This window comes from Trichechus manatus, unplaced genomic scaffold, assembly GCF_000243295.1.
Source record: "Trichechus manatus latirostris isolate Lorelei unplaced genomic scaffold, TriManLat1.0 scaffold00068, whole genome shotgun sequence".
NCBI lineage: Eukaryota > Metazoa > Chordata > Mammalia > Sirenia > Trichechidae > Trichechus > Trichechus manatus.
The window spans coordinates 4,349,714-4,376,516 of NW_004444004.1; the positions used below are offsets into that span (position 1 = coordinate 4,349,714).

The following is a 26,803-nucleotide window of genomic DNA, read 5'->3' on the forward strand; positions in this document are numbered from 1 at the left end:
GGGAGAAGATTCTACTCTTAGTCTTGAGAGCAACAAACATACAACAGATAGGGATATTCCTCAGCTGATCAAAGGTAAAAAACAAGAAAGAATAATCCTGATCAAAAGGGAGAAAATCCAGAACACAATTTCAAATTCCCATGGAATCCAAACTTTCTAGAGCCATGGAGGCTGGATGAATCCCCAAAACTAATGGCCTGAGATTATCTTTAAACCTTAATCCAAAAATATCCCCTGAAGTCTTTTTAAACAAAACAATAGTTTAGCTTAACTAGTAAAGAATGTCTGAAAGAGCATTGTGCTCTTTCAAGATCTATTTATATAGGATCAAACTGACAACAGCAACTTGATAGATGGGAAACTTAAGGGGCAGTGAGTTTATGTTAATGGGGAAGAACAATTTGGAAAATAAGGGTGAGAATGGTTGCACAACTTGAAAAATATAATCAATGTCACTGAATTGTATATGTAGAAACTGCTGAATTGGTGTAAATCTGTTGTATATATTCTCAACAGCAAGACGAAAATAAATTATTTTAAAAAGAATAAGTTCCAAAAAGTTTACCTTGTGTTACCTATGATCAAAGAAACAGAATGAGAAGAGTGAGGAGAGCTTGGTCTTAGAGATGCTTGCACCATTCTAAGTGAGTACTATTTAAATGTTTTACATATATAGGAGTCCCTTGGTGGCGTAAATGGTTAAGCGCTGGACTATTAACCAAAAGGTTGGTAGTTTAAACCCGCCCAGTGGTGCCTCAGAAGAAAGTCCTGGTGATCTGCTTCTGAAAGGTCACAGCCTTGAAAACCCTATGAGGCAGTTCTACTCTGCACATATGTGGTTGCCATGACAATATCAATACAACCAGATATTTCATGAGATAACAAGAATAGGAAAAAGCATAAGCATTAACAATGTTCTAATTCATCTCCCAAGCTTTCAAAAATGTGAAGCTAAAATAGTAACATATTACTAATGGACTACAAGTACCACAGCCTCCACCAAACTGAGTCCAGCACAACTAGATGGTGCCCAGCTACCACCACCAACTGCTCTGACAGGAATCACAATAAAGGGTCCTGGACAGAGCTGGAGAAAAATGTAGAACAAAATTCTAACTCACAAAGACCAGACTTACTGGTCTGACAGAGACTGGAGAAACCCCAAGAGTATGGCCCCGGGACGCCCTTATAGCTCAGTAATGAAGTCACTCCTGAGGTTCACCCTTCAGCCAAAGATTAGACAGGCTCATAAAACAAAATGAGACTAAATGAGCACACCAGCCCAGGGGCAAGGACGAGAAGGCAGGAGGGGGCAGGGAAAGCTGGTAATGGGGAACCCAAGGTTGAGAAAGGGAGAGTGTTGACATGTCGTTGCGTTGGCAACCAATGTCCCAATATACAACATGTGTATTGTTTAAAGAGAAACTAGTTTGCTCTGTAAACCTTCATCTAAAGTACAATAATTAAAAATAAATAGTAACATATTACTGGTTCAAGCATGTCATAGGAAAATTATGTAATGTCATTGGCTTTTAGGGCTTGAAGAAAAACCCCTTGCCAGTCAAGTTGATTCTGACTCATGGAGACCCTATAGGATAGAGGAGAACCGCCCCATAGGGTTTCCAAGGAGCAGCTGGTAGACTCAAACTGACAACCCTTTGGTAAGCAGCCAAGCTCTTAACCACTGCGCCACTAGGGCTCCAGGGCTTGAAAAGGACCCTGGAATTAGTTTGGTAGTAATATTATCATCAGACAGTGACATAACAAAGTTTGGCTTTAACCCTTTATAATTCAAAAATAATTTGGGAACAGATAAGGGAGATGTTTGAACAACATGATGAACATAATGCCACTGAACTGTACATGTGAAGATTATAAAAATCTCAAATGTTTTGTTACATATATATTTATCACAATAAAAATAATCCTATGAAAAAATTTATGAATTTTGAAGATTTCTCTGATTGCTAGGTTAATCTTCCTAAAACACCATTTTCATTGTATATCATTCCCTGAGCAAAACCTTCAGTGGTTTTTCCATTCAAGACTTGACAGAATCAGCTCCCACCTCATCTTTTTTTTTTTTTTTTTTAAGATTTTTTTTTATTGTACTTTACATGAAGGTTTACAGAAAAAATATATTCTCATTAAACAGTACACAGATTGTTTTATGACAATGGTTAACAACCACACGACATGTCGACACTGCCCCTTCTCAACCCTGGGTTCCCTATTACCAGCTTTCCTGTCCCCTCCTGCCTTCTACTCTTTGTCCCTGGACTGTTGTGCCCCATTAGTCTCGTTTTGTTTTATGCGGCTGTCTAATCTTTGGCTTAACAGTGAACCTCGGGAGTGGCTTCATTACTGAGCTAAAAGGATGTCTGGGTGCCGTACTCTTGGGGTTTCTCCAGTCTCTGTCGGACCAGTAAGTCTGGCCTTTTTTTGTGAGTTAGAATTTTGTTTTACATTTTTCTCCAGCTCTGTCCAGGACCCTCTGTTGTGGTCCTGGTCAGAGTAGTCAGTGGTGGTAGCCAGGCACCATCTAGTTGTACCGGACTCAGTCTGGTGGAGGCCGTGGTAGTTGTGGTCCATTAGTCCGTTGGACTAATCTTTCCCTTGTATCTTGTTTTCTTCAGTCTCGCTTGCTCCTGAAGGGGTGAGACCAGTGGAGTATCTTAGATGGCTGCTCACAGCTTTTTAAGACCCCAGACGCTACTCACCAAGGTAGAATGTAGAACGTTGCCTTTATAAACTATGTTATGCCAATTGAGCTAGATGTTCCCCCCGAGACCATGGTCCCCACAGCCCTCCGCTCAGTAATTTCCCACCTCATCTTTATTGAGCACCTAACCCCTACTCCGTGGTCACTGGTGGTTCAGTGGTAGAATTCTTGCCTTTCATCTGGAAGACCCGGGTTCAATTCCAGGCCAACGCACCTCATGTGCAACCACCACCCATCTGTCAGTGGAGGCTTGTGTGTTGCTATGATGCTGAACAGGTTTCAGTGAAGCTTCCAGACTGTGATGGACTAGGCAGAAAGGCCTGGCAATCTACCTTCAAAAATCAGTCAATGAAAATCCTATGGATCACAACGGTCAGATCCGCAGCCATTCAGGGGGATGGCCCAGGACTGGATAGTATTTATTTCTGTTGTGCATGGGGGTTGACTTGACGGCAGCTAAACAAGAACAACTGCCTACTCAACTATATCAGCTACTCTACAACGTAAACCCTTTGTTCTCCCTGCTGTTCGTGGAACATGTGGCTCCCATTCTTGCTTCCATGCTTTTGCTCATGTTATTCTGAAATTATCTCCCCACCTCTCACACCCCACAGCTTCCCTATGCCTATGAAAACCATACCCATTTCTCAGCATTTCCATTTAAGTTTTTCTTCCTCTACAAAGCCTTCCTCAAGCACTCTTACATGCTTCCAATTGCCTGAAAAACTTAGCATCTTGTAACCTTACAGATGTATAGGACTTCAAGTGTAAGCTCCACAACTCAGAGAGGAAGAGTGGCCACCCACAGGCACATGAGTTTGTGACAGTTAACATCAGAACCCCAGGAATCTTGATGCCCGAATAAGTATGTACATTCCGTAAGGGTAGGGTTTTTTATTTGTGTTATTCATGTCTGTCTCATCTAAAACAGTGCCATACAGATAGTACAATATTTTTACACAAATAATGCCCATTTTATAAGTTTTTTTTTTTGGCCAACCGTGCCGTCCCCACTGCAAGCTATTTTTGTAAGTGCACTATGCTAATTTTTTACCGTATTTTTATGTTGCTATAAAAAATTAGCATAGCACATTTACAAAAATACCTGGGGAGGGGGGAGGGTGCAGTAGGCAAAAAACTAATAACATGCACATTATTTGTGTAAAAGTAGAGTAGTTACTCAATAAGTACTTGTCAAAAGAAGGAACTGGGAGGCCTTCTCTGACCACCCTAATACTGCAACCTCCCACTGATATCAATTATCCCCCCTTTCTGCCTTTTCTCCTTAGCACTTATCACTATCTTACATTTTATGTATTTTATTTATCTTATTTACTGTCTATATTCCCCCACCAGAATCCTCCATGAAGGCAGGGATTTTGGTCTGGTGTGTCCACCGAGAACAGTGCTAGGTACACAATACTCATTCAGTATTTATTGAGTGAGTAAGTACTAAAATATTGTACAATACTTTCTGCTGTTAAATGTTTCCTGGGACTGCCTTGTTCCTTGATGAGCCTGTAAATCCCCTGAAAGCAGAGATTATGTCTTAGACCTTCTTTGGATCCCCTAGTGCTGTGGTTTTCAAAGTGTGGTCCCTGGACCAGCAGCATCGGCATCCCTGGGAATTTGTTAGAAATGAAAAATTTTGGTCCTACCTCACACCTATTGAATCAGAAAACTCTGGGTACAGCGCCCGGCAATCTGCAAAAAGCTCTCCACGAGATTCTGATGCCCTTAGGAGTTTGAGAATCACTGGTTGAGAGTGCTTAGCATATTGCTCGGTACACATCAGAAGCTCAATAAATGTACTGAACTAAACTGTAGTAAAAAATACTTTTTCATATGCTTGTGCAATAGTATACTCACCTCTTCCTGGTTATTGCATGCCTGAGAAAAGATGGTAGACGAAGACTGCGTGAAGACCTATTTGTAAACCCTAACACCGTAAGAGTGAAGATGATTCCACCTTTGTTTAAGACTAGAAAGCAATGGCCAAGAGTCAGTTAACACACACTGAGCACCTCTTGTGTGGAGAGCTGGATACTATGGCAGGACTGAGAGAGGAGAGAAGTTAGGCTTGAACCTTGACTTCAGGACACTTAAAACCTGGCTAGAGGTGACACAGAATCAATACAGGAAACAGCTGAAGAACACACACACACAAAGCAACAATTGAAAGTACAAATGGAATATATGTACTTAGATATTGAACAGGAGGAGTGAGCAGTCAGATCTAATCATGCAAAGCTTCCTGAGAGAATTATTTAGTCATCTTTTTAAGAGGAAGATGCATCAGGGCATAAACAGACAGTGATAAGGGCAGAGGGTATCTCAACTAAAGGGCATGGCATTTGCCAAGGAATAGATCATTGGAAATAGCAAATCACACACTGGAAACAGCAAGTTTGGCTTGAGCAGAAACTTCAGATATGCAAATAAGAGAAATGGGGCTGGTAATTATTTGTGCGGAGAGAAAAAGAGAGGTAGAGGAAGAGAGACGGGGGAGAGATGGTAGGTGGGGGCAGATCGTTGAGGTACATAGGACAGGGGTGGTAAATAATTGCCTCATGGACTTCAAAAAGAGGCTGAAGAATTCACATTTGATGCTGTTACTGATCTTGAAATAGGGAGTCCCATGGTAAAAATGGTATTTGTGAATGTTTATCTTAGTAATGCCAACCTGGTGGTGTAGTGGTTAAGAACTCGGCTGCTAACGAAAAGGTTGGCAGTTGGAATCCACCAGCCGCTCCTTGAAAACCCTGTGGGGCTGTTCTACTCTGTCCTATAGGGTCGCTATGAGTCGGAATCGACTCGACGGCAACGGGTTTGGTTTTTTGGTTGGGGAGCAACTGGAATCTGGGAGGCCAACCAGGAAGCTATTGCAGTAATATATATAAACACACACACACATATACTGAAACCAAATTCCTCCCAGATTCCAATTGCTCCCCAACTAGTCTACACTCCATTACCAAGATAAACCAAAAAACCAAACCCGTTGCCGTCGAGTTGATTCCGACTCATAGCGACCCTATAGGACAGAGTAGAACAGCCCCATAGGGTTTTCAAGGAGCGGCTGGTGGATTCCAGCTGCCGACCTTTTTGTTAGCAGCCGAACGCTTAACCTCTGCACGTTATAGTGATTATATATATGTGTACATATAATATACATATGTATATATGTATGTGTGTGTGTGTGTGTGTGTGTGTATATATATATACATATATATATATATATACACACATATATATATATATATATCCTCAAGAAGGAGCTGGTAGTATTTCTGTTGCCTTGAGCTTTCAATGTCATCACAATGACATTCTCTAAGCATGAATGTTTTAGAAGTAGCTGCTAAAGGTTTCAACATTTCAGTTATTCTACTCAACTTAGTTAAAGTGGAATTGTCTTCTTAGGTGTTCACATTTTGTGAAGTTATAAGTAGTTCTCTAGACCTGGACAGGGTCTGGCTGGACAACTAAAAATAGGTATGCCTATTTACATTCATTAACTGTATCTAAGAGACAAAACACCTGAAGGAAAAAAGTAGGCATCAAGAGCCTAAAAAATCTGTTTCTTTTCTTTTCCTTTTTTTCCTGATTCACTAGACAAATTATTTTCTGTGAGAGGGAACGTCTTTTTTCAGCCAAGGATTTTTTGAAAAAACAATAATTCTAATGGAGACAGAAGGATTCTAGTTAACTCTGAGAAGCAACAGATATAATTTTAACCAATTTTTGAAAGCCAAATGAAAAACAACTCTAGTGTACTGTATGTCAAACAATATTCATTTAACCTTAAAAGCCACATGTGTTGTTTATCCAAGCCTCAATTATACTCTGAGTGCTACTCTATGGAGTTGGAATGACTTGGCTTGCTGGTAATGGCAGAAATGGAGAACAGTTTTGAAAAATGGTCAAGAGCTAGGCTGAAATTCAGATTGTTTATAACTCCCATTGCTTCATTAATCTGATTGGCTTGAGCAAGTCACACAAGTAAACCTTGTCCTCTCAAAAGGACTAAATGTACAATGAGATTATGAGATATCCACGAAGATAAGCCTCAGACAGCAAAACTACGCCAGCATGTGGCCACTTCTGAGCCAAGCAGGACATCAGAAATATGGTAGCCATAAGTCCTGCTTTGTCTGGGAGAGTCCCAGTTTTATGTCTATTTTTCTGGCAAGCATAATTTTTAAGATTGCCCCATTCACTTTCAAAAGTGTCTTGATTTGGATGATAAATTATACGATCACTTTAATCATAAGGGCAAATACAAATTAAATGGGTCACCGTGGCAGGAGAAAGTGATCTCTGGGACAAGAGAAAGTTCCATCTGAATTTTCAGAAGAACAAGTTGAAACCATCAGAATCAGGGCAAATAGTTAAAGGGCTTTTGAGAGAAAGTGGAAGAGGACACGGTAGGAGAAACCCATCATGAAATCTCCACCTATGATATGTCAGGTTCTATGGTGGAGCACTTTACAGCCAGTACTCTGTACCCAAGCTGGAGAGGAAGGAGGGGTTGGAAGCAGAGGACCTTTGGAGGCCTCTGCCAACCATCTAATTCTCCAAGTTCTGCTAGGAAGGAAAAGACATGCTGAAATTTGAAGGATGCTTTGAAGAACACGAGGGAGCCCTGGTGGCGCAGCGGTTAAGTGCTCAGCTGCTAACCGGAAAGGTCGACGGTTCAAACCTACCAGACACTCCGCAGAAGAAAGATGTAGCAGATTGCTTCTGTAAAGATTATAGCCTTGGAAACCCTATGGGGCAGTTCTACCCTGTCCTATAGGTTCACTATGAGTCAGAATCGACTTGACAGCAATGGGTCAACAGGTTTTGAAGAACACTGGCATAAAGATTCTGCACTGATAACCAGACATATAAGCTCCCAATAATAACATATAGTACTGCAAGAAGTCCGCCAGTATCTTGTAATGTGGACAGTCATTTTTCTTTTCTAGAAAATACCTTATTGTGAAATAAAGCACTTTATTGCTTGCATTGTCAATACAAGCTCTTAGCATTTTTAACAAAAAAATATGCTTGAGAAATACTTAGACCCAGACCAGGGGAACTTCTTGTCGATATTAGCAAACCAAATCTGAAGAGGAATACAAAAGCACTTTTAGGGAAAAATCAGAAATATTTATTTTTTAAAAAGTGCAGTAAGAGCATATGCATGTGTGTGTGCAGGGGAGAACTGAGAGAGGAAATAAAGAAATCATTAGCTGGATGGTGCCCATGACCCACACTCTGTTCTTTCAGTGGAGACCTGGCTAAAGAGATCCAAGTTTATGGTTAGAAATGGGGTCTTCGTTTCTCAGAGTAGTCTCAATTCATCTGCTGGAGGTGCTACCATATCTGACCTAGGAGCAGAATCGTCACAAAGTTTGCTCCTCCCAGTAGCCTCAGAGTTAACAGAGTTCCCAAAGTTGCCTCATTTCCCCAAGTTGACAGGCAGTATAGTATAATGGCTAAAAGAACAGACAGGAGCCCGACTGCCTGGATCCAAATCCTGGCTGTACCCCCTTCTTACCTGTGTGAGTTTGGGCAAGTGAATTAACTTCTCTGTGCCTCAGTTTCTTTATCACTAAAATGGAGGTAATATTACTTACCTCATAGGATTATGAGGATTAAATGAATCAATATATGCAAAGTGCTTAGAACAGCGTCTGGAATAATGTGTTAGCTATTATTCCTCTTGCCCCTTCTTCCCTTTCTCTCCTTCCACGTCTTCCTCTTTCTCCTCAAGAGTAGACTACACATGGGGAAAACCCAGCTTAAGGGACTCCCACAGGTGTGCTAGGTATTTAACAGAGGAAAGGATCTGGATTAAACAACAACGACAACAAAAAGCCTAGCAGAAAGAGAAAAATTATTCCTGCACATAGGAAGGAAATAATTTTGTTTCTAAAATCAGAAGCCTGGATCCTGGAGATAGTAAAAAAAAAAACAAAAAATGCTGTAGAGCTTCCTTCAGCTCATACATTCTAAACTGGCTTAGTTTCTCTCATAATTATGCTAGTCCCCTCCTTATTTGCATCCTTTTGGAAAAGGAGTTTGCATGTTAGTTAAAAATGTTTTTTTCTTTCTTGGCTTAAAATGAAGCTTAAGAGGACAGATATCTTCTTCATTGGGAGGCAATACAATTTTCATAGCTATAAAGTAGGGCATTAAAAGTCCAAGTACAGTACCCAAATAGAGTCTTGTGCTGCCACATCCATAAACTAAAAATAACAAGCAGGAAAGAGAAGGGAAATTCAATGATCTACCAATGTTTCTGCTTAGTCAACCTGGTAATGAAAATCAGTCAGCTGTAAGGTCTTTCTTCCAGCCATGAACACCACTTTGGCTTCCTTGTGCTATAAAGAGAACTGAACTACTTGGTGGGAGTGGGGCATGTAGGTCTGGTTTTAACAGCCAAAGCCAAGTGGAAAGTGGATGTAGTCATACCAGTTCTTTGCCTGAATCAACTGGGTAATTACATCCACTGTCCACTTTACCTGGGCTATGGAGACCTGGACTTTGTAAATTCTTACACTTACAGTCTGGGTATTATGCAAATATGATTCTTCTGCCTGAAATAGCTCCTCTTTCTTATGTATCTTTTCCCTTTGTTTACACTGTCAGTCAACTAATCAAAATAATTTCTATAAATGCTGGAGTCTAAACTGATGAAGACTATTCTAAGGTGAGTAATGGGCACATCCAGCGGTGTGTTTCTGGGCAGACATGGCGTTCCTTGAAGTAGTCAGAAGGACAGGGCTGAAGAAAGAGTGGCTTTAACCACCCGTGAAGAAATAATTGCTCTGATATGCTTCACTGCGAATTCCTTATTTTTCTTGTACAACCAGACTCATATACACAACAAAATATCTCCAACCCCACAAACAGGATGGGGCACTATTATTACTGACCCTGACAGGATATCCCAAATGGTCAATTAGGAATTATCACTATTAATTTGTTAAGCGCAGAATGAAAGTCAATGCTGCCCAACCACTGTCTGAAGGACTTTTTGTCTAGGAAGAAACATTCTAGACATAAGAGACATGCCAGGCAGGAACATGATGACCTCAGAGGGGTGGGGGTCCTGGGACCGTCAGCAAGCGTGTGGAGGTGAATTGGGAGCTCAAGGGATAGAAAGTGAACAAAAATAACCTGGAAACTTTCCATGGAAGGAGAAAGCTTCCTATTGGGATTTAGAAGAAGAGGAGAGGTAGGAAAGAATGGAAAATCTTTAAGATGGCCCCATATTCATAAACATGAATGATTCACTTTTAAAAAGGGATCAGTCATGGTGGTCAGACTTTTCTGTAACTATAAAAGATCAGAGTGTTTCAATACATTTTGAAGTTTAGGTAAGAACATACCAACTCAAAAATTACTGAGTTAATTTATTTTTAGTATTTTTTTTCCATTTTAGCATGCTACTCTTATTGAGAAAAATGCATGCTGAAACAATGATGATTTTAAATGTGCATAAAAGTTGTTAGAAAAGGTCCACTTTTTTCTTTATAGTTGGTGTGTATAAATCTGAGCCTACATCTATACATAGATTTATGCAGTTGGATTAAAATCTCACAATCATATCCTAAATCCTATCCATTTGTGAGAATTAGCCTGTTCAACTAATTCAGTGAGGTAGGATTGTAGTAAGTTTGCTAGTCCTTTACTCAAGACCGTACTCTCAAGGAAATCCCATAGCATGTCATCAGCTTGTAAACAATAGCAGTCAGCCCACATCATCCAGATTCATTCTCCAAGCAGATGACAGCTTCCCTAAGACTATGGAAGTGCGTCTACTTCAGGTAGAAAGAGTCAGGGATCCTTCTTTCTTTTTTTGGTAAATCCCCTCTGCCAAGCAATCCCTAGTGGTATAGTCCTAATATAAGAAATACAATAGAGCTGTGTCTCTGTCTAAAACTTGGGGAGCACCTGACTTTGTTAAATCCTCCACTCCACCTAGCCTAGCAATTTCCAGTGCCTCAGGAAAAGGAGAATGCATGGGAGACAACAACCAGATAGGAAAAGGGAAGACTGGGGGAGGGGAAGTGGCCTGTTGACTAACACTGTGCTATTCCCTAACATTCTCTGACTTCAGTCCTAAAGTGGTTGTCTGAGCATTGTTTACTTATCTTGTTTTTCAGGAGACTGTGCTGAGACTAAGAGCCCTGGTGACACAGTGGTTAAGCGCTCGGCTGCTAAGTGAAAGGTCGGCAGTTCGAGCTCACCAGCCACCCCGTGGAAGAAAAGATGTGACGGTCTTCTGTAAAGATTATAGTCTTGGAAACTCTATGGGGCAGTTCTACCCTGTCCTACAGGGTCACTATGAGTCAGAATCTGGTTTTGGTTTTGTGCTGAGACTTGTTTCCAAAAACATACAATCCCAGAGTCAGTTATTGACTAAGCTATATTTGTTTATAAATGTGAGAGCATAGACTTCGTATCATTAATAGAAAAAAGTTTTCAGTTTAATTCCTCCTTATTATAATACCATTCACTCATACTTCATCACCCATAAAAACAGAACTAAAATTTGCAGAGGTATCAATGAAGTATTAGGATCTGTTAGAATGAGTGAGTTCCCTCCCAATAATATTTTGTGCACAATCACAGCATGTTTGAAGTGTTTGTGCTTCAATCAGATTATATCTGTTTTTTGAGTCTTCATATATTCAAATTCCCATCTATGGGACTCAGAATCTCTTTGTTCAGTCACTCTTCATTTTCTCATTTCTTCTTTCTCACATTCTTTACTTGTAGGCATCTACCAGCTTTGCACCCCTCTTTTCTTTCCTATCCCTATATTCTCTTCTTTGCTGATCTCCTCCACCTTCATGGTTTTAGCCATCACCTCCATGTATATGACAAAAAACTCTATCTTTAGCCCCAACCTCTCTCTCTCTCCAGTTTCTCAGTTTCCAGTTATATGATGAACATTTTGGCTTGATGCTTACTGACACCTGAAACTTTCAACATGCCCAAATCTGAACTAATCTACTTTCCCAAGCTTTCTCCTGTTCATTTCTCATTTCTGTCAATTGTGCCCCCATCTTCTGCGAGACCTGGGTTTCATGAACCATGCATGGGTTTCTTGAGGTCTGTGACTCTCCTAATAGTCACAATATGCCAATTCCATCTTCTTCCTGCTTTCTGCTAAATTAAACTATGCTCGAGTTAAGGTCAAAGGGCTCCAGAATTAGTTGCACCTAAGAAAAGGTGGTTTGAGGTGGTAGGATGCCACAGTTATAGAGGTCAGAAGTCCAACAAGGGTCTCACTGGGCTAAAATTAAGGTGTTAGTAGGGCTATATTCCTTTCTGAAGGCTCCAAAGGAGAATCTATTTCCTTTACTTTTCCTGCTTCTAGAGGCCGCCCACATTCCTTGGCTCATGGTCCCCTTCCTTCATCTCCAAATCCAGCAATGTCATATCTCTCTGACTCTTCTCTCATCACATCTTTCTCTGATCAATTTTTATTTTTTCAAGTAGTGTTTTTAATTAACCATGTTTCCTTCCTATCATCACGACCAGGAGACGGTGGTATTTCTGCAAAAAATGTGAGTCAAAACAAAAACAACTTTAGACCAATTTGTGAGGATCTATATTCAGAGTTGCTGTTATTTTCTGCAGTTTCCTTTGATTTTACAAACTTTGAAAAATTTGGTACATTTTTATGATGTTAAAAAAATGAAGTGTCTCACACACCATTTCCCCAAATATCCCTGGATTCTAGCCAAGATGGCATGTAAGTTGCAATTTTACTGCTTTTTGGAAAGAGAAATCAAGAAACTTAAGGCAAAATGGCAGTTGTCTTGAACACTGACGGATTGCTTTTAAACATCTGCTTCCCAGTTCCAGTTACCTTGAAGGAATTAGCAGAAATATCTCAATTTCACAAAAAGAACCTTCAATTTTCTCTTTGGGTTCATTTGGGATGTGTGGATGAATGCACGTGGGTAGAGCAAGTTGTGGGTTGAGTCATTTCTCCTGCATCCCTAGCCAGGTCTGCACTTGGAGCATTGTCAGGAGCTTTTCATGACTGTGACTCTCTTTGTTTTCAATAAACCCATTAGCAAAATATATGCTTAATACTATGCCAGGGGTTTAAAGTTAGGAAAGGTGTGCATCAGGATTGTATCATTTCACCATACTTATTCATTCCGTATGCTGAGCAAATAATCCGAGAAACTGGACTATATGAAGAACGGGGCATCAGGATTGGAGGAAGACTCATTAACAACAGGCGTTACGCAGATGACACAACCTTGCTTGCTGAAAGTGAAGAGGACTTGAAGCACTTACTGATGAAGATCAAGGACTACAGCCTTCAGTATGGATTATACCTCAACATAAAGAAAACAAAAATCCTCACAACTGGACCAATAAGTGACATCATGAAAAATGGAGAAAAGATTGAAGTTGTCAAGGATTTCATTTTAGTTAAATCCACAATGAACACCCATGGAAGCAGCAGTCAAGAAATCAAACGAACTTTGAGGAACAGAGTAGCAGGGGCAGGGGTCTGGGGACCATGGTTTCAGGGGACATCTATGTCAATTGGCATAAACAAAGCTTATTAAGAAAATGTTCTGCAACCTACTTTGGTGAGTGGCGTCTGGGGTCTTAAAAGCTTGCAAGTGGCCATCTAAGATGCATCAATTGGTCCCAACCACTTGGAGTAAAGGAGAATGAAGAACAGTAAAGACACAAGGAAAGTATTAGCCCAAGAGACAGAAAGGGCCACATAAACCAGAGACTTCATCAGCCTGAGACCAGAAGAACTAGATGGTACCTGGCTACCACCAATGACCAACCTGACAAGGAACACAACAGAGAGTGCCTGACGGAGCATCAGAAAAGGGGTGCAGAACTCAAATTGTAGTAAAAAGACCAGACTTAATGGTCTGACTGAGACTGGAGGAACCCCAGAAAGCATGGCCCCCGGATTCTCTATCAGCCCAGAACTAAAACAATTTCTGAGGCCAACTCTTCAGACAAAGATTAGACTGGACTATGGGACATAAAATGATACTCGGGAAGAGTGTGCTTCTTAGCTCAAGCAGATACATGAAACTAAATGGGCAGCTCCTGAGAAGGCAGAGAGGGTCAGGAGCTGGCTGAATGGACACAGGAAATCAGGGGTGGAAGGGAGGAATGTCCTGTCACGGTATAGGGAGAGCAACTAGGGTCACATAACAATGTATGTATAAATTTTTGTATGAGAGACTAACCTGAATTGTAAACTTTCACTTAAAGCACAACAATTAAAAAAAATCAAATTATGTATTGCATTGGGAAAATCTGCTGCAAAAGACCTCTTTAAAGTGTTAAAAAGCAAAGATGTCACTTTGAGGACTAAGGTGCGCTTGAACCAAGCCATGGTATTTTCAATCACCTCATATGCCTGCGAAAGCTGGACAATGAATAAGGAAGACCGAAGTAGAACTGATGCCTTTGAATTATGGTGTTGGTGAAGAATACTGAATATACCATGGACTACCAGAAGAATGAACAAATCTGTCTTGGAGGAAGTACAGCCAGAATGCTCCTTAGAGGCAACGATGGCGAGACTTCATCTCACACACTTTGAACACGTTATCAGGAGGGACCAGTCCTGGAGAAGGACACTATGCTTGGTAAAGCAGAGGGTCAGCAAAAAAGAGGAAGACCCTGGACGAGATGGACTAACACAGTGGCTGCAATAATGGGCTCAAGCATAACAATGATTGTGAGGATGGCACACGACCAGGCAGTGCTTTCATTCTGTTGTACATAGGGTCGCTATGAGTTGGAACCAAGCTGATGGTATCTAACAACAACAACAACATGCTAGGGGAAAGAGAAGAAGAAGAAAAGAGGATCCTTTTCTTACAGAGCTTCCCAGTTGAGAAGCCAAGACACACAAAACAAACACTACAAGAAAACATTTTTAAATGCTGAACTCTATGAACCAGACAAACTCCAGAAGGTGGTCAAAAAAGAAAGAGATCAACGAGGACTAGAATGATCAAGAAAGACAATTTAGAAGAGCTGGGACTTCAGCTAGGCTCTTGACAGATGTGTAGGACCTAATCGAAGAGAGAAGGGAAACTATTCCAAGCTTGTGGGAAACAAGAGTTTAAAAGAAGCACATAAAGGAGTGAAGTTGGGAAGGAACACGGCATATTATAGGACAAAGAGATAAGCTAGCCTAGAGGAGAAGGTAGTGTGTGCTGGAGGCAGAGAAATGAGGATGGGTAGGTAGGTTAAGGTATGGTCATAGTGCTTTGCAGAAGACCTTTAAAAACAAGCTGAAGAATTTAGATTGGATAATACGGTAAGAAATGGCAACCACTGACCAATATGATAAAGCAGTACCTTACAAAGGAAAGCCTAGACTAGAGTATTATGCAGTATATACAGTGTAAAAGGAACAGTAGATATACTTCTACTCAGCATGGGGGGGCCTGGTTTCATGGTGGGATCAGAAGTTGGGGATATTGGGAGTATAGACTGCCACCAGTCACTAACTTTTATGAGTCAGTCCTCCCTTACCGTGCTGGAGTGCAGAGAACAAGGACAGTGGTGTGAGTCGAGGCTGGAGAGATAGTTGTAGGAGTCTTCCTTCACCTTCCTGACTAGGTTGACCTTCACCCCCCAATTTTTGGCTCTTATTGCACCAAGTACCTTTCCTTTGTAGCATGTGGCACAGTTACAATTTTGTATGTATTTGTATCATTATCTGATACATGTCTTTCTTCCCCACTAAACTCCATGAGGGAAAGTTCCATGTCCATTTTTGCTCACCATTATATCTCTAGCACCAGCACAGTGCCAGGTACATAGTGGTTGCTCAACAAATGTTTGCTGAATGAAAGAAGGTACATATTTACACTTGGGCCTCTTAAGCCTAGAGAATGAGAAAGGTGGGATGAAGGTGGCCCCCTGTGGTTGGGAGTGGGTAGGTTGAGGCTTTGGTGAGGAAAGATGGGCAGTGTGGTTACTCTTTTAGGATTATCTACCTATGACAATATGCCATGCATATATTCTCTTTGCCTCTACTCCTCTGCACTAGGAGAGGCCTTTGTCACACTTCTATGAATGGATCTCAACAGGTAATGTAGGGGTTAAGAACTTGGACTATGGAGTCAAACTGCATAAGTTCAAATTCTAGCTCTGCCACTTACTACCATGTATCCTTGGGGAAATCACTTAACTTCTCTGTTGCAGTCTCCTTATCTACAGAATAGGGATAATAATAGTTTCTACCACTATGGTGAGGACCAAATGAGCTATTTATTACCTACAAGTGCTTAGAACACTGTCTGGCACATAGTATACTGTCTACCAAATGCCGACCTAGCTCTCTATACTGTCAATAAAAAAAAAAAAACCCACTGCCATCAAATCGATTCCGACTCATAGCAACCCTATAGGACAGAGAAGAACTGCCCCATAGGGTTTCCAAGGAGTGGCTGGGGGATTCAAACTGCTGAACTTTTGGTTAGCAGCTATAGCTCTTAACCACTGTGCTACCAGGACTCCATACAGTCAATAGCCTACCCCAAATACCTTTCCCTTTTCTAGAATCCAAGTACATTGCCTTCCCCTTTGCTTTGGAAAGATAGGCAGGAGACAGGAAGCAGAAATGATAAACGGTGGAGGGAGGCTGGGTGTGGGTTTCGGTTTGAGGCCTGCCTGCCCAGAATGTGGCAGTAGTACAATCTCTGAAGAGATTTTTTTCTTCTGATAAAGTTTCCCTTAAGGTTTCAGTGGCTGTTTGCACTAAGCTTCCAGTCCAGATGAGGTTTGCTGAATTGCCAGCAATGACATGCATTCTGCCAACACTCTCCTGACTGTCCTAACCTCAAAGACACATCTAAACAACTGAGGCTGGGGCTGAGATTCAATCCATGTCTAAGATTGCTGTCTGACCCTGGAAGAAAGGCAAAACTAGTGTTTGGTGACAGTGCAGAGAGGCCGTTTCAATAGGGCTCTTTATATTAAGGTTTGCAAGTTCAGCACTCAAAAGGTCATTTCTTCTTCAGTATTTTGCCCGCAATTAGGGTGGCCAGCATAGGGGAGAAATGTGTTTAGGCTCCCTGCTATAAGAGTAATATGCTTATACAAGATATACCTTTGTAAAAATATCAGTTCAACAGAAAAAAAAAGGTGTTTCAAAAATTAGAACTTCAAAGGAGTTTAAATCACGTTAGATACAACGGAAAGATGTAAAGAAATTGGAGGCACAGAAAAAACAACAATTTTTATAAAAGTGTAGGATTTAGTCTTTATAAGCAAAGATGAAAGAAAATGGCTTATTTAGGCTGGAGAAGAGATGGTAAAGAAAGAACTTAATAAATCTTCAAGTGTATGAAGGGACAATACGTGATCAGTAATAACCAGCTTTTATCTGATTCTTCTGAGGACATGATAAAAGAAAAGAAATTTAAATTGTGCCAAGAAAGCTGTAGAGAAAGTAGTTAGTCCCAGATTCTGTTACCACAAGAAGGACTAGAAGAGTTTTGTATATGGAGATTAAATAAAAAGGCAAGACTATATGAGATAGAGGAGAAGGTACAATTCTACTTAACGTTAGAGTAATAAATATAATAATTATATAAAATAATTACTACTTGTTAAGCAACGACTGTGCTAGATGCTCTCCTAATACTGTGTCATCTCAGTTTATCTTTAAGACCACTCTATGGGTGAGAAAACCAAGCCCAGAAAGCCAAGGTTCTGAATGTTGAGTAACTTGCCCAAAGTAATTTCATTAGTAGGTGATGGCTCTGGAATGTCAAATCTATGTCCTTCTGGCTTCAAAGCCTATGTCCTTTGCACTGAACCATGTTGTTTCTCGGATATATAATATGTCTTTTTGCGGTTTCCTTCCTTTTCTTTTATTAATTGCTCTTCAGTGTACATTTCAAATATCATTTTCCCAAAGAAAATAATCCTAGCCTAATAGTTAGATTATAGTGACCAGCTGGTTATATTAGCAACCATGTGCACATCTTTGCTCACTATAGAGTCTCTTCCTTTAGGGACAGACTCAAACTAATTTGGGACAAAGATGAGAAAGGAGGTGAGGGTATAGAGAGGCGGGGAACAAGAAATCCATCTTTCCTGGCTGAAATTTAATAGCTGTACTATGATACAGGTACATACACACACACACACACACACACACACACACACACACACACACACACACACACACACACACACAGGAGAAAGATCCAGGGCCATACTGAAGCATAAATCAAATTGTTGTTAGCTGCAGTCAAATCAGTCCCCAACTCATGGCGACCCCATGTCAAATTTGGCTGTAACTAAACCCCCATTTACTTATGAGGACTGGTATAAAGAGCATATTAAAAGGAATGAGCATATACTGATAGTCATAACAAGGTCAGTTCTTCAAAAAATAAATGTTATTATAGTGTCCTGAACTGGGATTGGAGGAGAAAAACAACTTGGGGGTCAGGAATGACACTCGGTAATTTCCTTTTGACCATGAACCAATGTATGGTCAAAATCATCTACCATGGTCAGTCAGTAATTTGGGGAGAAAAAAAAAACATGATAATATCCTATTTTAGTAACATCTAATTCAGCCATGACTAACTTTCTGGTATTATTTCCAAAGTAGCATGCATTCATTCAAAGAGCACTTACTCTGTGCCTAGCCCAGTAGGGGAAATAAAGATAAACCAGAAATAGTTTCTGCTTTAAGGAGCGAGTACATTGGTAGGGCTGATAAAACGTGAGGTAAAATAAGATATGAGGTTAGAAAGGACACAAATAACAAAAGACAAAAGGTGACAAGGTGATAAATGGTACTGGAGAAGCACAGGTTCAGTGCTGAGGGGTTCCAGAGAGGAGAGAGGTTTATACCTAGTTTGCAGGATTAAAAAACACTTCATAGAAGAGGTGAAATTTAGGCTGGCCTTTGAAGAATAAGCAGAATTTAAGGGTGGAGAAATTAGGGATGGAGGTGGAAGGCAGAGAAGAAAGAGAAAGTCTTTCCAGCTAGTGTTTATCAAGATGTGATCCAAGGACTACCTGCATAACAGTCCTAGGAGCCTGCATTTGAGCTAGGTCTTGAATGGCTGGCAGGATTTCCACAGGTAGAGATGCAGGGAAATAATTTTCCAGAAAGAGGCAACATTCCCTCTTCTCAACCCTTACTGTACATGCACAGTGGTTAACTAGGTTAACTAGGCAGCCATTTTGTCTCCCTTTCCTCCCAATTTCTTATCATAAAATGCTTGCCATTCATTCACCCCAAACTGTCATCATATGGTTGGAATTAGATGCTCTGACCAATTGGAGACCAAAATTGCTCACTTTTCCACTGGTTTACTCAGGTTTCAGCCCTTTAGTAGGCTCAATTTAAGTACACAAAACACAAATGTAAAACCATAGTTCTAGTCATCTACATGGTCTTAGGAATGGTTTCTCAAAGTTCTGGTCTATGGACCACCTGCAACAGAATGAACTCTGGGGCCTGTTTAAATACAGATTCCTGGGACTCAGACCCAAGGCCACCAAATCAGAATCTCTGGAAGTGTGTTCCAAGGATCTGAATTTCAACAAGTTCTCCAGGTGATTGTGAAGCAAACTGAAGTTTGAAAAACACTGGGATAGAGGTTAGAGGAGACAGCAAACGTGCAAAAATAAAACACAGGAACAATGTGACTGGAACCTGAGGTGCATGAATAGAAGAATATAGTCCTATAAAGGTAAGCTGAGGCTAGACCATGGAAGGCCTTCACTGTCAGAGTCAGGGGATTGATATATATTCTATTGGCAGTAGGGAGTCATCCCTTTGAGTGGCAGAGTGCAGTTGTTAAGAGCCTGAAGTCGGGAACCAGACTGCTTGGATTCAAATCTTAGCTGATCTACTCAAAAGCTACATGACCTTGAACAAGGTTCTTAACTTCTCTCTGCCTCAGTTTCCTCATCCATAAAATGGGGATAATAATAGTACTTATCACATAGGATTGTCATGGGATTAAATGAGTTTATATTTGTAAAGTGTTTAAAATTGTGACTGGAATATAGTAAGTAAAATAAGTGTTAGCATAAAAACTTTTGAGCAGGGTTTTAGCATAGTTAAGGCTATCTTTTTGGAAGGTTATGCTGGAATAATGTATAGGAATCACCTATCCCCCATTCCCAGCAAATCTCATAAGTTTTTCCTCTAACTCAGTGGTTCTCAAACTTGGATGCACATTGGAATCACCTCCCACTCCGGGCCTGGGTATAAATCTGCCAAGGTGATTCCATATGCACCCATGGTTGAGAACCAATGCTCTAAATATATTTCAAATTTGTCCATTTTTCTTTATTGAGTCTCACTATGCAAGACACTGTGCTAAATCCTTTCCCTGCATTATCTCATTTAAACTTCACAGCCATCTTTGAAGTTGGTGCTGACATTATCCTCATTTTACAGATTTACTTGAAAGGTCAAGTAAGTTGCTATAGTCATCCAGCTAGAAAGAAGCAGGGCTGGGATTGGAACTGAGACAGTCTGGCTCCAGAGGCTCCACTCTTGACCACCACGTTCTCAAACCAAGCACTCGTCCTCTCTCACTTCCCAGGTTACTACATTAACCTTCTTCCTAGTCTCTCCACTTGCATTACTGCTTCCCTCTAACATAGTTTGGACACAATAGCCAGTGAGATCTTTTGAGACATAAATGGCATTATATGATGCTCACAGTCTTTCAATGGCTTCCCATTGCATTTAAAAAGTGAAACCCAAACTCCTTCCCATGGCCTACAAGGCCCTGCAAGACAGGACTTTTAATCACTTCTCTAGCCTCAGCTCCTGCCAGTTTGGACCATGATCACTACATTCCAGCCACATTAGTTATTTGGCTCCTTGAACGCTCTAAGCTCTTCCCTGCTTGGGGCCTTTGAACTTTTTTCCTCTGCCTGGAATGCTCTTCCCTAAAGCTCCTTGCATGGATGGTTCCCTCTCATCTTTCAGGTCCAAGCTTAAATATTACCTTCTCAGAGAAGCCTTTCCTGACAACTCAACCTAAATGCCTTCACCTCTAATTCTCTATTTCAGTCATTTGTTTCTTTCCTTCATCGAACTTACATTGTTTATATTTAGAGATTTGTTTACTTATTTATTATTTGTCTCTTCTGGAAGAATGTGAATGCCATAAGAGCGAAGAACGTATCTTTGCTGCTATGTATGCCACATATGGTTGTGTAGGTTGTGCACTGCACAAGGATTCCACAGCTAAGAAGGTACTATTCACAGTAAAGCAGTAAAGCATCTTAATTGTATTAAGTAAAGGGGGGGATTTCTAATTCACATAAAGAAACCATATGGTCTATGGTATATTATATGTATGTTTATTCTATTCACAAGTATATACCCAGCTTCTAGCATATGTTGCTTGAACGGAAGTATAAAAGGAAGGCAAAATTCGATCGTGTCAGTGGGAAAGGGTGAGGACAGAGGGATAACAGAGACTGCTGACAGATGTGTTAACTTGAGCAGATGCAACGAAGGAGGAATTAAAGGTGACAATGTTTGATACTAGGAATCTGGAGGAAAAATGGCCTGATTATTTGAAAAAAAAAAAAAGGAATCCAAGAAGAAAAATATGATGATGATTCAATTTGTATCTAATTTGGGAAGATAATGCCTTCCATTTTGTTTTTATTGAGTTTGTCTCCATTTTACTGTGAATTTTAAAAACATACTTAAGTTTGACCTGCACAATCTTCAATCTTCAAAAGGACACATCAATGCTTTGCAAGGCCCATTCTTCCTTTGTGTTTTACTGTACAATAACTTAGGGACCAAGCTAGAAGGCATTAAGAAAGGAGAGATAAAGATACTCACTTTAACCTTACAGGACTCCTCCCTCCCCTCCCCCCTGGCACGCTCCAGCCCAATTTCTTTCAGGCTCTGGCTCTTAAAATCAGTGCTATTCTTTTTGTGAGTGAAAGCATCTCTAAAATCTAAGGCTACCATTAAAAACTTCCCTTTCTGCAGGACACTGTGCAGGCAATTTCCTCTCTTCTAACTCCTGCTATTCAAGATGGCATCACCCCAGGTCTCTGGGATGTGGGATACCTACCTCTGCACACCCTGCAGCAGGAATCCGGAACAGAGACTGGGAGTGCACAGGTTAATTTTGGACAAGTCTTGAGACCACAGTATACATTTCCCTCCTGCCAAGGAGAAACAGAATTAAGATCAGAAGAATCTGGGATACATGTAAAAGCTTACTCAGTAGGTGGGATACAGTAGGGGATGAAAATATGGCATATACTTCCCCACTGCTCTCCCATAGTCAGTTCTAGGTACTTCCTAAATTCTATTTTGCATTGATTTTTTTCTATTTACTATTTCTCCATGCCAGAGACTAGGCCACAAAGAGTTGGCAATAATCCCATCCTATTTGGACATTCTGGCTTAAGGTGGTACAAAATACTCAGTGTGAGGGCTTCCATGGGGCCTCCAAACCACCAAATACATTCTTGCTCTTCTCTTCTCTGTTCACTGTATCACTTGGTCCCCAATGTGCTCCAGCTAGAACGTTGGAGATTTAAGAGAATGAGGATTTGTGTGACAGCTGCAATTTGTAACATTCCCTAGAGTCTCCTTTCCAAACCAAAGAGACAAGCTCTCTGGAGCAATACAAGACTATCTGAATTCCACAGCTCAGTCCAGCAAAAGGCAAGGGAGAGGATCAAATTTACTTGCTGGTTATGTCTGTATTTGCATAATCTTCATTCCCTAAAATTCTATGCTCCAAATGTTGTTCCTTAAAACTTGTTCTTTATTCTTAGAAGCACATTCTTCTGGGGCCAGAAGGGTTCCTGAAAGGTCATTAGGAAGGCACGGTCACAATCAAATTCTCCCAAACTACTGAGATACTATATTCTTACTAAAAAACTCACAAGGGAAGAGACTGTATAACTTACCTTGGCAATCCGGTGTTTAATGTCCCCTGTTGTTGTTGTTGCCGTCGAGTCCCTTCTGACTCATGGCAGCCCCATGTGTGCAGAGTAGAATGCTCCATAGTTTTCAAGGCTGTGACCTTTTGGAAGCAGATCGCCAGGCCTTACTTCCGAGGTGCCTCTGGGTGGGTTAACCACGAACTTTTACAGTTAGTAGTCCAGTGCTTAACCATTTTTACCACTCAGGGATTCCTTAATGTCCCTTACAGACAGAAAAGTTGTTTTTTACATCTATCTTCATTCTTTCATGCTTCAGTTTAAAGACCCATTGTCCCTCATTTTCTACTTTCATCTGTTATATTCTCTGTACTACACAATCAGATAAAGATATAATTGGTATACTTTACTCTGGAAATACATGCAGTTTTTTTGATAAGTAATGTCATAGGAATCATCATAGTCAAGCATTTACCAAGAGTTGTCTCATTGCAGGACATCATGAATGAACTGATTAGTAGTAGTAGACTTCAGATATGGGAAGCAGCAGGCTCCCTCTTTTCTTGTGAATTGAATTGAGTGACCCTACATGGTGACAGTGGGCTTTTCCACCCATAGTGTTCCCAAGGCTTCAAGTAATTGAGTCCTTCAGATGAAGGCTTTGGTGGTGTAACTATTGTGAAAAGAGGTGCAGATCAAGCACCAGCTCATCTTTACTCATTCAAGCAGTTCTAAAGCTTAAAGTCTGAGATATGTTCTGACCCCTTCACAGACTTGTTCAGGGTGGATGAAGATTAGGGAGTCTGGATTGGCAGGGAAGATTACAATTTAGCTTCCAAATCATACTACAGTGTAGGCTCAAACTAAAGGCACAAGGACAGAGGAAGCTCTCTTATTAGGGTAGGGGCTAGCAGAAACATTAAAATGTAGGGTCTTACCGAACAGCTGCACTGGGTACACTGATTGGGTTGCCGGTTCTGAAAGAGCCCTTCGGCCATGAACAGCTCACCATGTTGGTAAGTGGTCCCATTGTACTCACATGACTTGCTGGTCACTTTATTGTTTGCTGGAGGTAAGGAGTCTTCTGGGACAGGGTGGAGAAAAACCACACCGAGTATTGGCATCATTACAAAGAATTTCGTAAATCCCAACAGCAGATGGGGCTGTACTATATACCAAAAACCAAACCAAACCCATTGCCGTCGAGTCGATTCCGACTCACAGCAACCCTACAGGACAGAGAAGAACTGCCCCATAGAGTTTCCAAGGAGTGGCTGGTGGATTCGAACTGCCAACTTTTTGGTTAGCAGCTGAGTTCTTAACCCCTGCACCACCAGGGCTCCAACATAGAGGGAGTTAAAAAACAATCCCTGCCCCAGTGGCTTATGATTTTAGATAATATTAAAGCAGGCAGGTGAGAATAGAAGATGACATAATCATTCATCCATTCTTTCATTTACTGTGCATTTATTAAGCACCTACTATGTGTAAGGCACTGTTGTAAGCCAGTGAGAGAGAGAGAACAGCGAACAAGGACAAGGTCTTGATGGAGGTTAACAGTCCTAGATGAATAAGATATTAACTTCCCTGAAAGAAAAGAGTTTACTGTACCTCTATTTATTCTTTCCTTTCAGAAGAGGAACAATTTATTACAACCACGCTAGTAACTTTATCCCCTTCCATGTTTCCCATCACTTGGTGTGTGCTTGTATACTTGTTCTAGCCTCTGCAGCCTTTGCTTATTTTTTCTCCCTCCATAAGATTGTCTCCCCACCCTCCACTGCTCTTTTATACCTATTGAAATCCTATCTGATTTTGAAAGACCAGTTCAAGTCCCATTCCCTCCAGGAAGCATTCCCTAATAGCTCCAGCCCACAATTTGGACGTCTCAGCATATGAGGTATGCAGCTCACAATTTGGCACTTCAGTATTCTTATAACTCATATTTGTGAATTATAGTAACCTAGCAAACAATTTACAAAGAGCTTTAACATACCTTATCACAATGAAGCCTCATAACAACCCTGGGAATCAAGTAAGACAGATTCTTTTTTTTTTTTTTTTTTTGCTGCTATTCTCACTTTATTTTTTTTATTGATGTAATTGAATGAAGTTTACATTTCAAGTTAGTCTCCCATACAGAATTTTTTTTTAACATACATTGTTATGAGATCCCAACCGCTCACCCCATTCTGTGACAGACAGCACACTCCTCCCCTCCGCCCCTGATTCCCCATCAACATTCAACCAGCTCCTAACTCTCTCTGGCTTCCCCTCTAACCTCTGGACAGAAGCCGCCCCTTTGGTCTCTTGTATCTACTTGACTAAGAGGCACATTCTTCACGAGTATCACTTTATGTCCCACAGTCCAGTCCAATCCCTGTCTGAAGAGTTGGCCTCGGAAATTGTTTTACTTTTGGGGGGATGGAGAAACCGGGGGCCATGCCTTCTGGGGTGCCTCCAGTCTTAGACCATTAAGTCTGGGTAAGACAGATTCTTATCCTCGTTTTTCAATTGAGGGAAAAAAGTCTCTGAGGTTGAGTGACTTATCTGAGCTCACAAAGCTAGTGAGTGGTGAAAGACAATCGAAACTTTGTCTCCTGGCCCTAAATCTCATCTTCTTTCTATCAAACTATGTTACTTCTTGAGGACTTGGGCATCTGTCTTTATATCACTCTTTTCTCCATGGAGTCTAGCACAGTGTAGCCATGTTCTAACATCAATACACTTGTTAAGCTGACACTAACTGAATGGTCTCTAGAAAACTTTTCACTGGACTTCTTTATAGCACATGCTGTACACACACACACACCCCTAGAACAAAAATGAACAAGTCCCAGATTAAACTAATCAATCATTGATATATGAGGTGGGGGGCCATGATGGCAGAGTAGTCAGACGTTTCTGGTGGACCCTCTTACAACAAAGACCCGAAAAAACAAGTGATTAGATTATATATGGCAATCTGGGAGCCTTGAACATCAAAGGCAGAGTTGAGGAACCAGACTGAGTGGCAGACAGAGGGAGAGATGGTTCGGAAGCAGCGAGGAGTTGCCAGACCTGACCCAGTGAGAGACTGAGCCCTTCAGGCCGGATCAGCTCGGGAGTGAGTGGTGAGGCAGGCAAGCAGCCATGCTCGGGAGACACGTTTTCCACACCGGGAGACAGCCAGCACCAGAGACTCTACACGGCTACCCAGAACCAGTGAGAAGCAGCCTTCCAAGAAAGATAAGTATTTGTGTACAGTTTACCATGTGGATCAAAAACAACCCCCTTAGGGAAAAACCTCTCTCCCATTTACCTCCCTGCTCCCTGCTCTGTACTGGGTCCTGGACTGGCTTCAGCAATTGCCAAGTCCCCTGGGCCAGAAGTAGGATCCGTCACACACCCAGAGCCATTCTCCCTGCCTTAGAGAGAGAAAAAACTAACAAACGGGAAAAAATAAACTGTCGGCTCCCCTAAGCCAGGAACCCAGGGTAGGCACAGCTCCTTTGCCTAAGCACAGGCATAAGGGATCCACAGACTTTGAGTGCCTTTCCCCCTGCATAGACTTGTGTGCGCCCATCTCAACAGCATAGGCCCTCATTACTGCAATACAACAGGGTATATACCGGAACTCTAACTTGAACTGTTTCAGCTGTGAAGTGGCAGGTTCTTGATATTTAACACTGCTCTGCCCATTAAGCAGGGTCTTCACCTACCCACATCAGAGACCTGAGGACTGGTGGCTCCACCCATGCCACCTAGCCACCTGCGATAGGGGCCCATGAATAAGAGGTGCCCCCCAGTCCTCACAGCCAATAGCATTAGGCGCTCATAGTCCAGCTGCAAAACCCACCCACTTACGTGCTCTAGGGAACAGTGACACGCCTTCCTCCTGGACACTTGGCAGCGGCCGTCAGCCCGCTGCCTTGCTCAGAGTGTGTCCCCCATGCTGCGGCCAGATGCCTGTGCCTACACCAATCACCCACGCCTGTCTAGGACTGTAAGTGAGAGCCTACACCACACACTTGGTGGCTATCTACCTGGGCACTTGAGCTGAATCCATACAGGAGGAGTGGGCAGACTCCTGAGCTCACATACCTAGTAACAGATCTAACCACCTGGTGCTGGGACATTAGAGCTTCAAAGGTGCCAATAATCAAACTAGCTCAT

General features: G+C 41.4%; 1 protein-coding gene across 1 annotated transcript in view; it reads right to left on the bottom strand.

Moving 5' to 3' along the window:
- The window catches only part of CHRDL1 (chordin like 1), a 156,624-nt gene that overhangs the window by 25,785 nt on the left and 104,036 nt on the right, over positions 1–26,803 (bottom strand). Inside the window, exons 4-6 of the mRNA XM_012556516.1 lie at positions 23,587–23,732; positions 21,826–21,919; positions 21,588–21,712 (exon numbers count right to left, since the gene is read on the bottom strand). Coding sequence (XP_012411970.1) covers positions 21,588–21,712; positions 21,826–21,919; positions 23,587–23,732 — 365 coding nt within the window. The remainder of the gene's footprint in view (positions 1–21,587; positions 21,713–21,825; positions 21,920–23,586; positions 23,733–26,803) is intronic.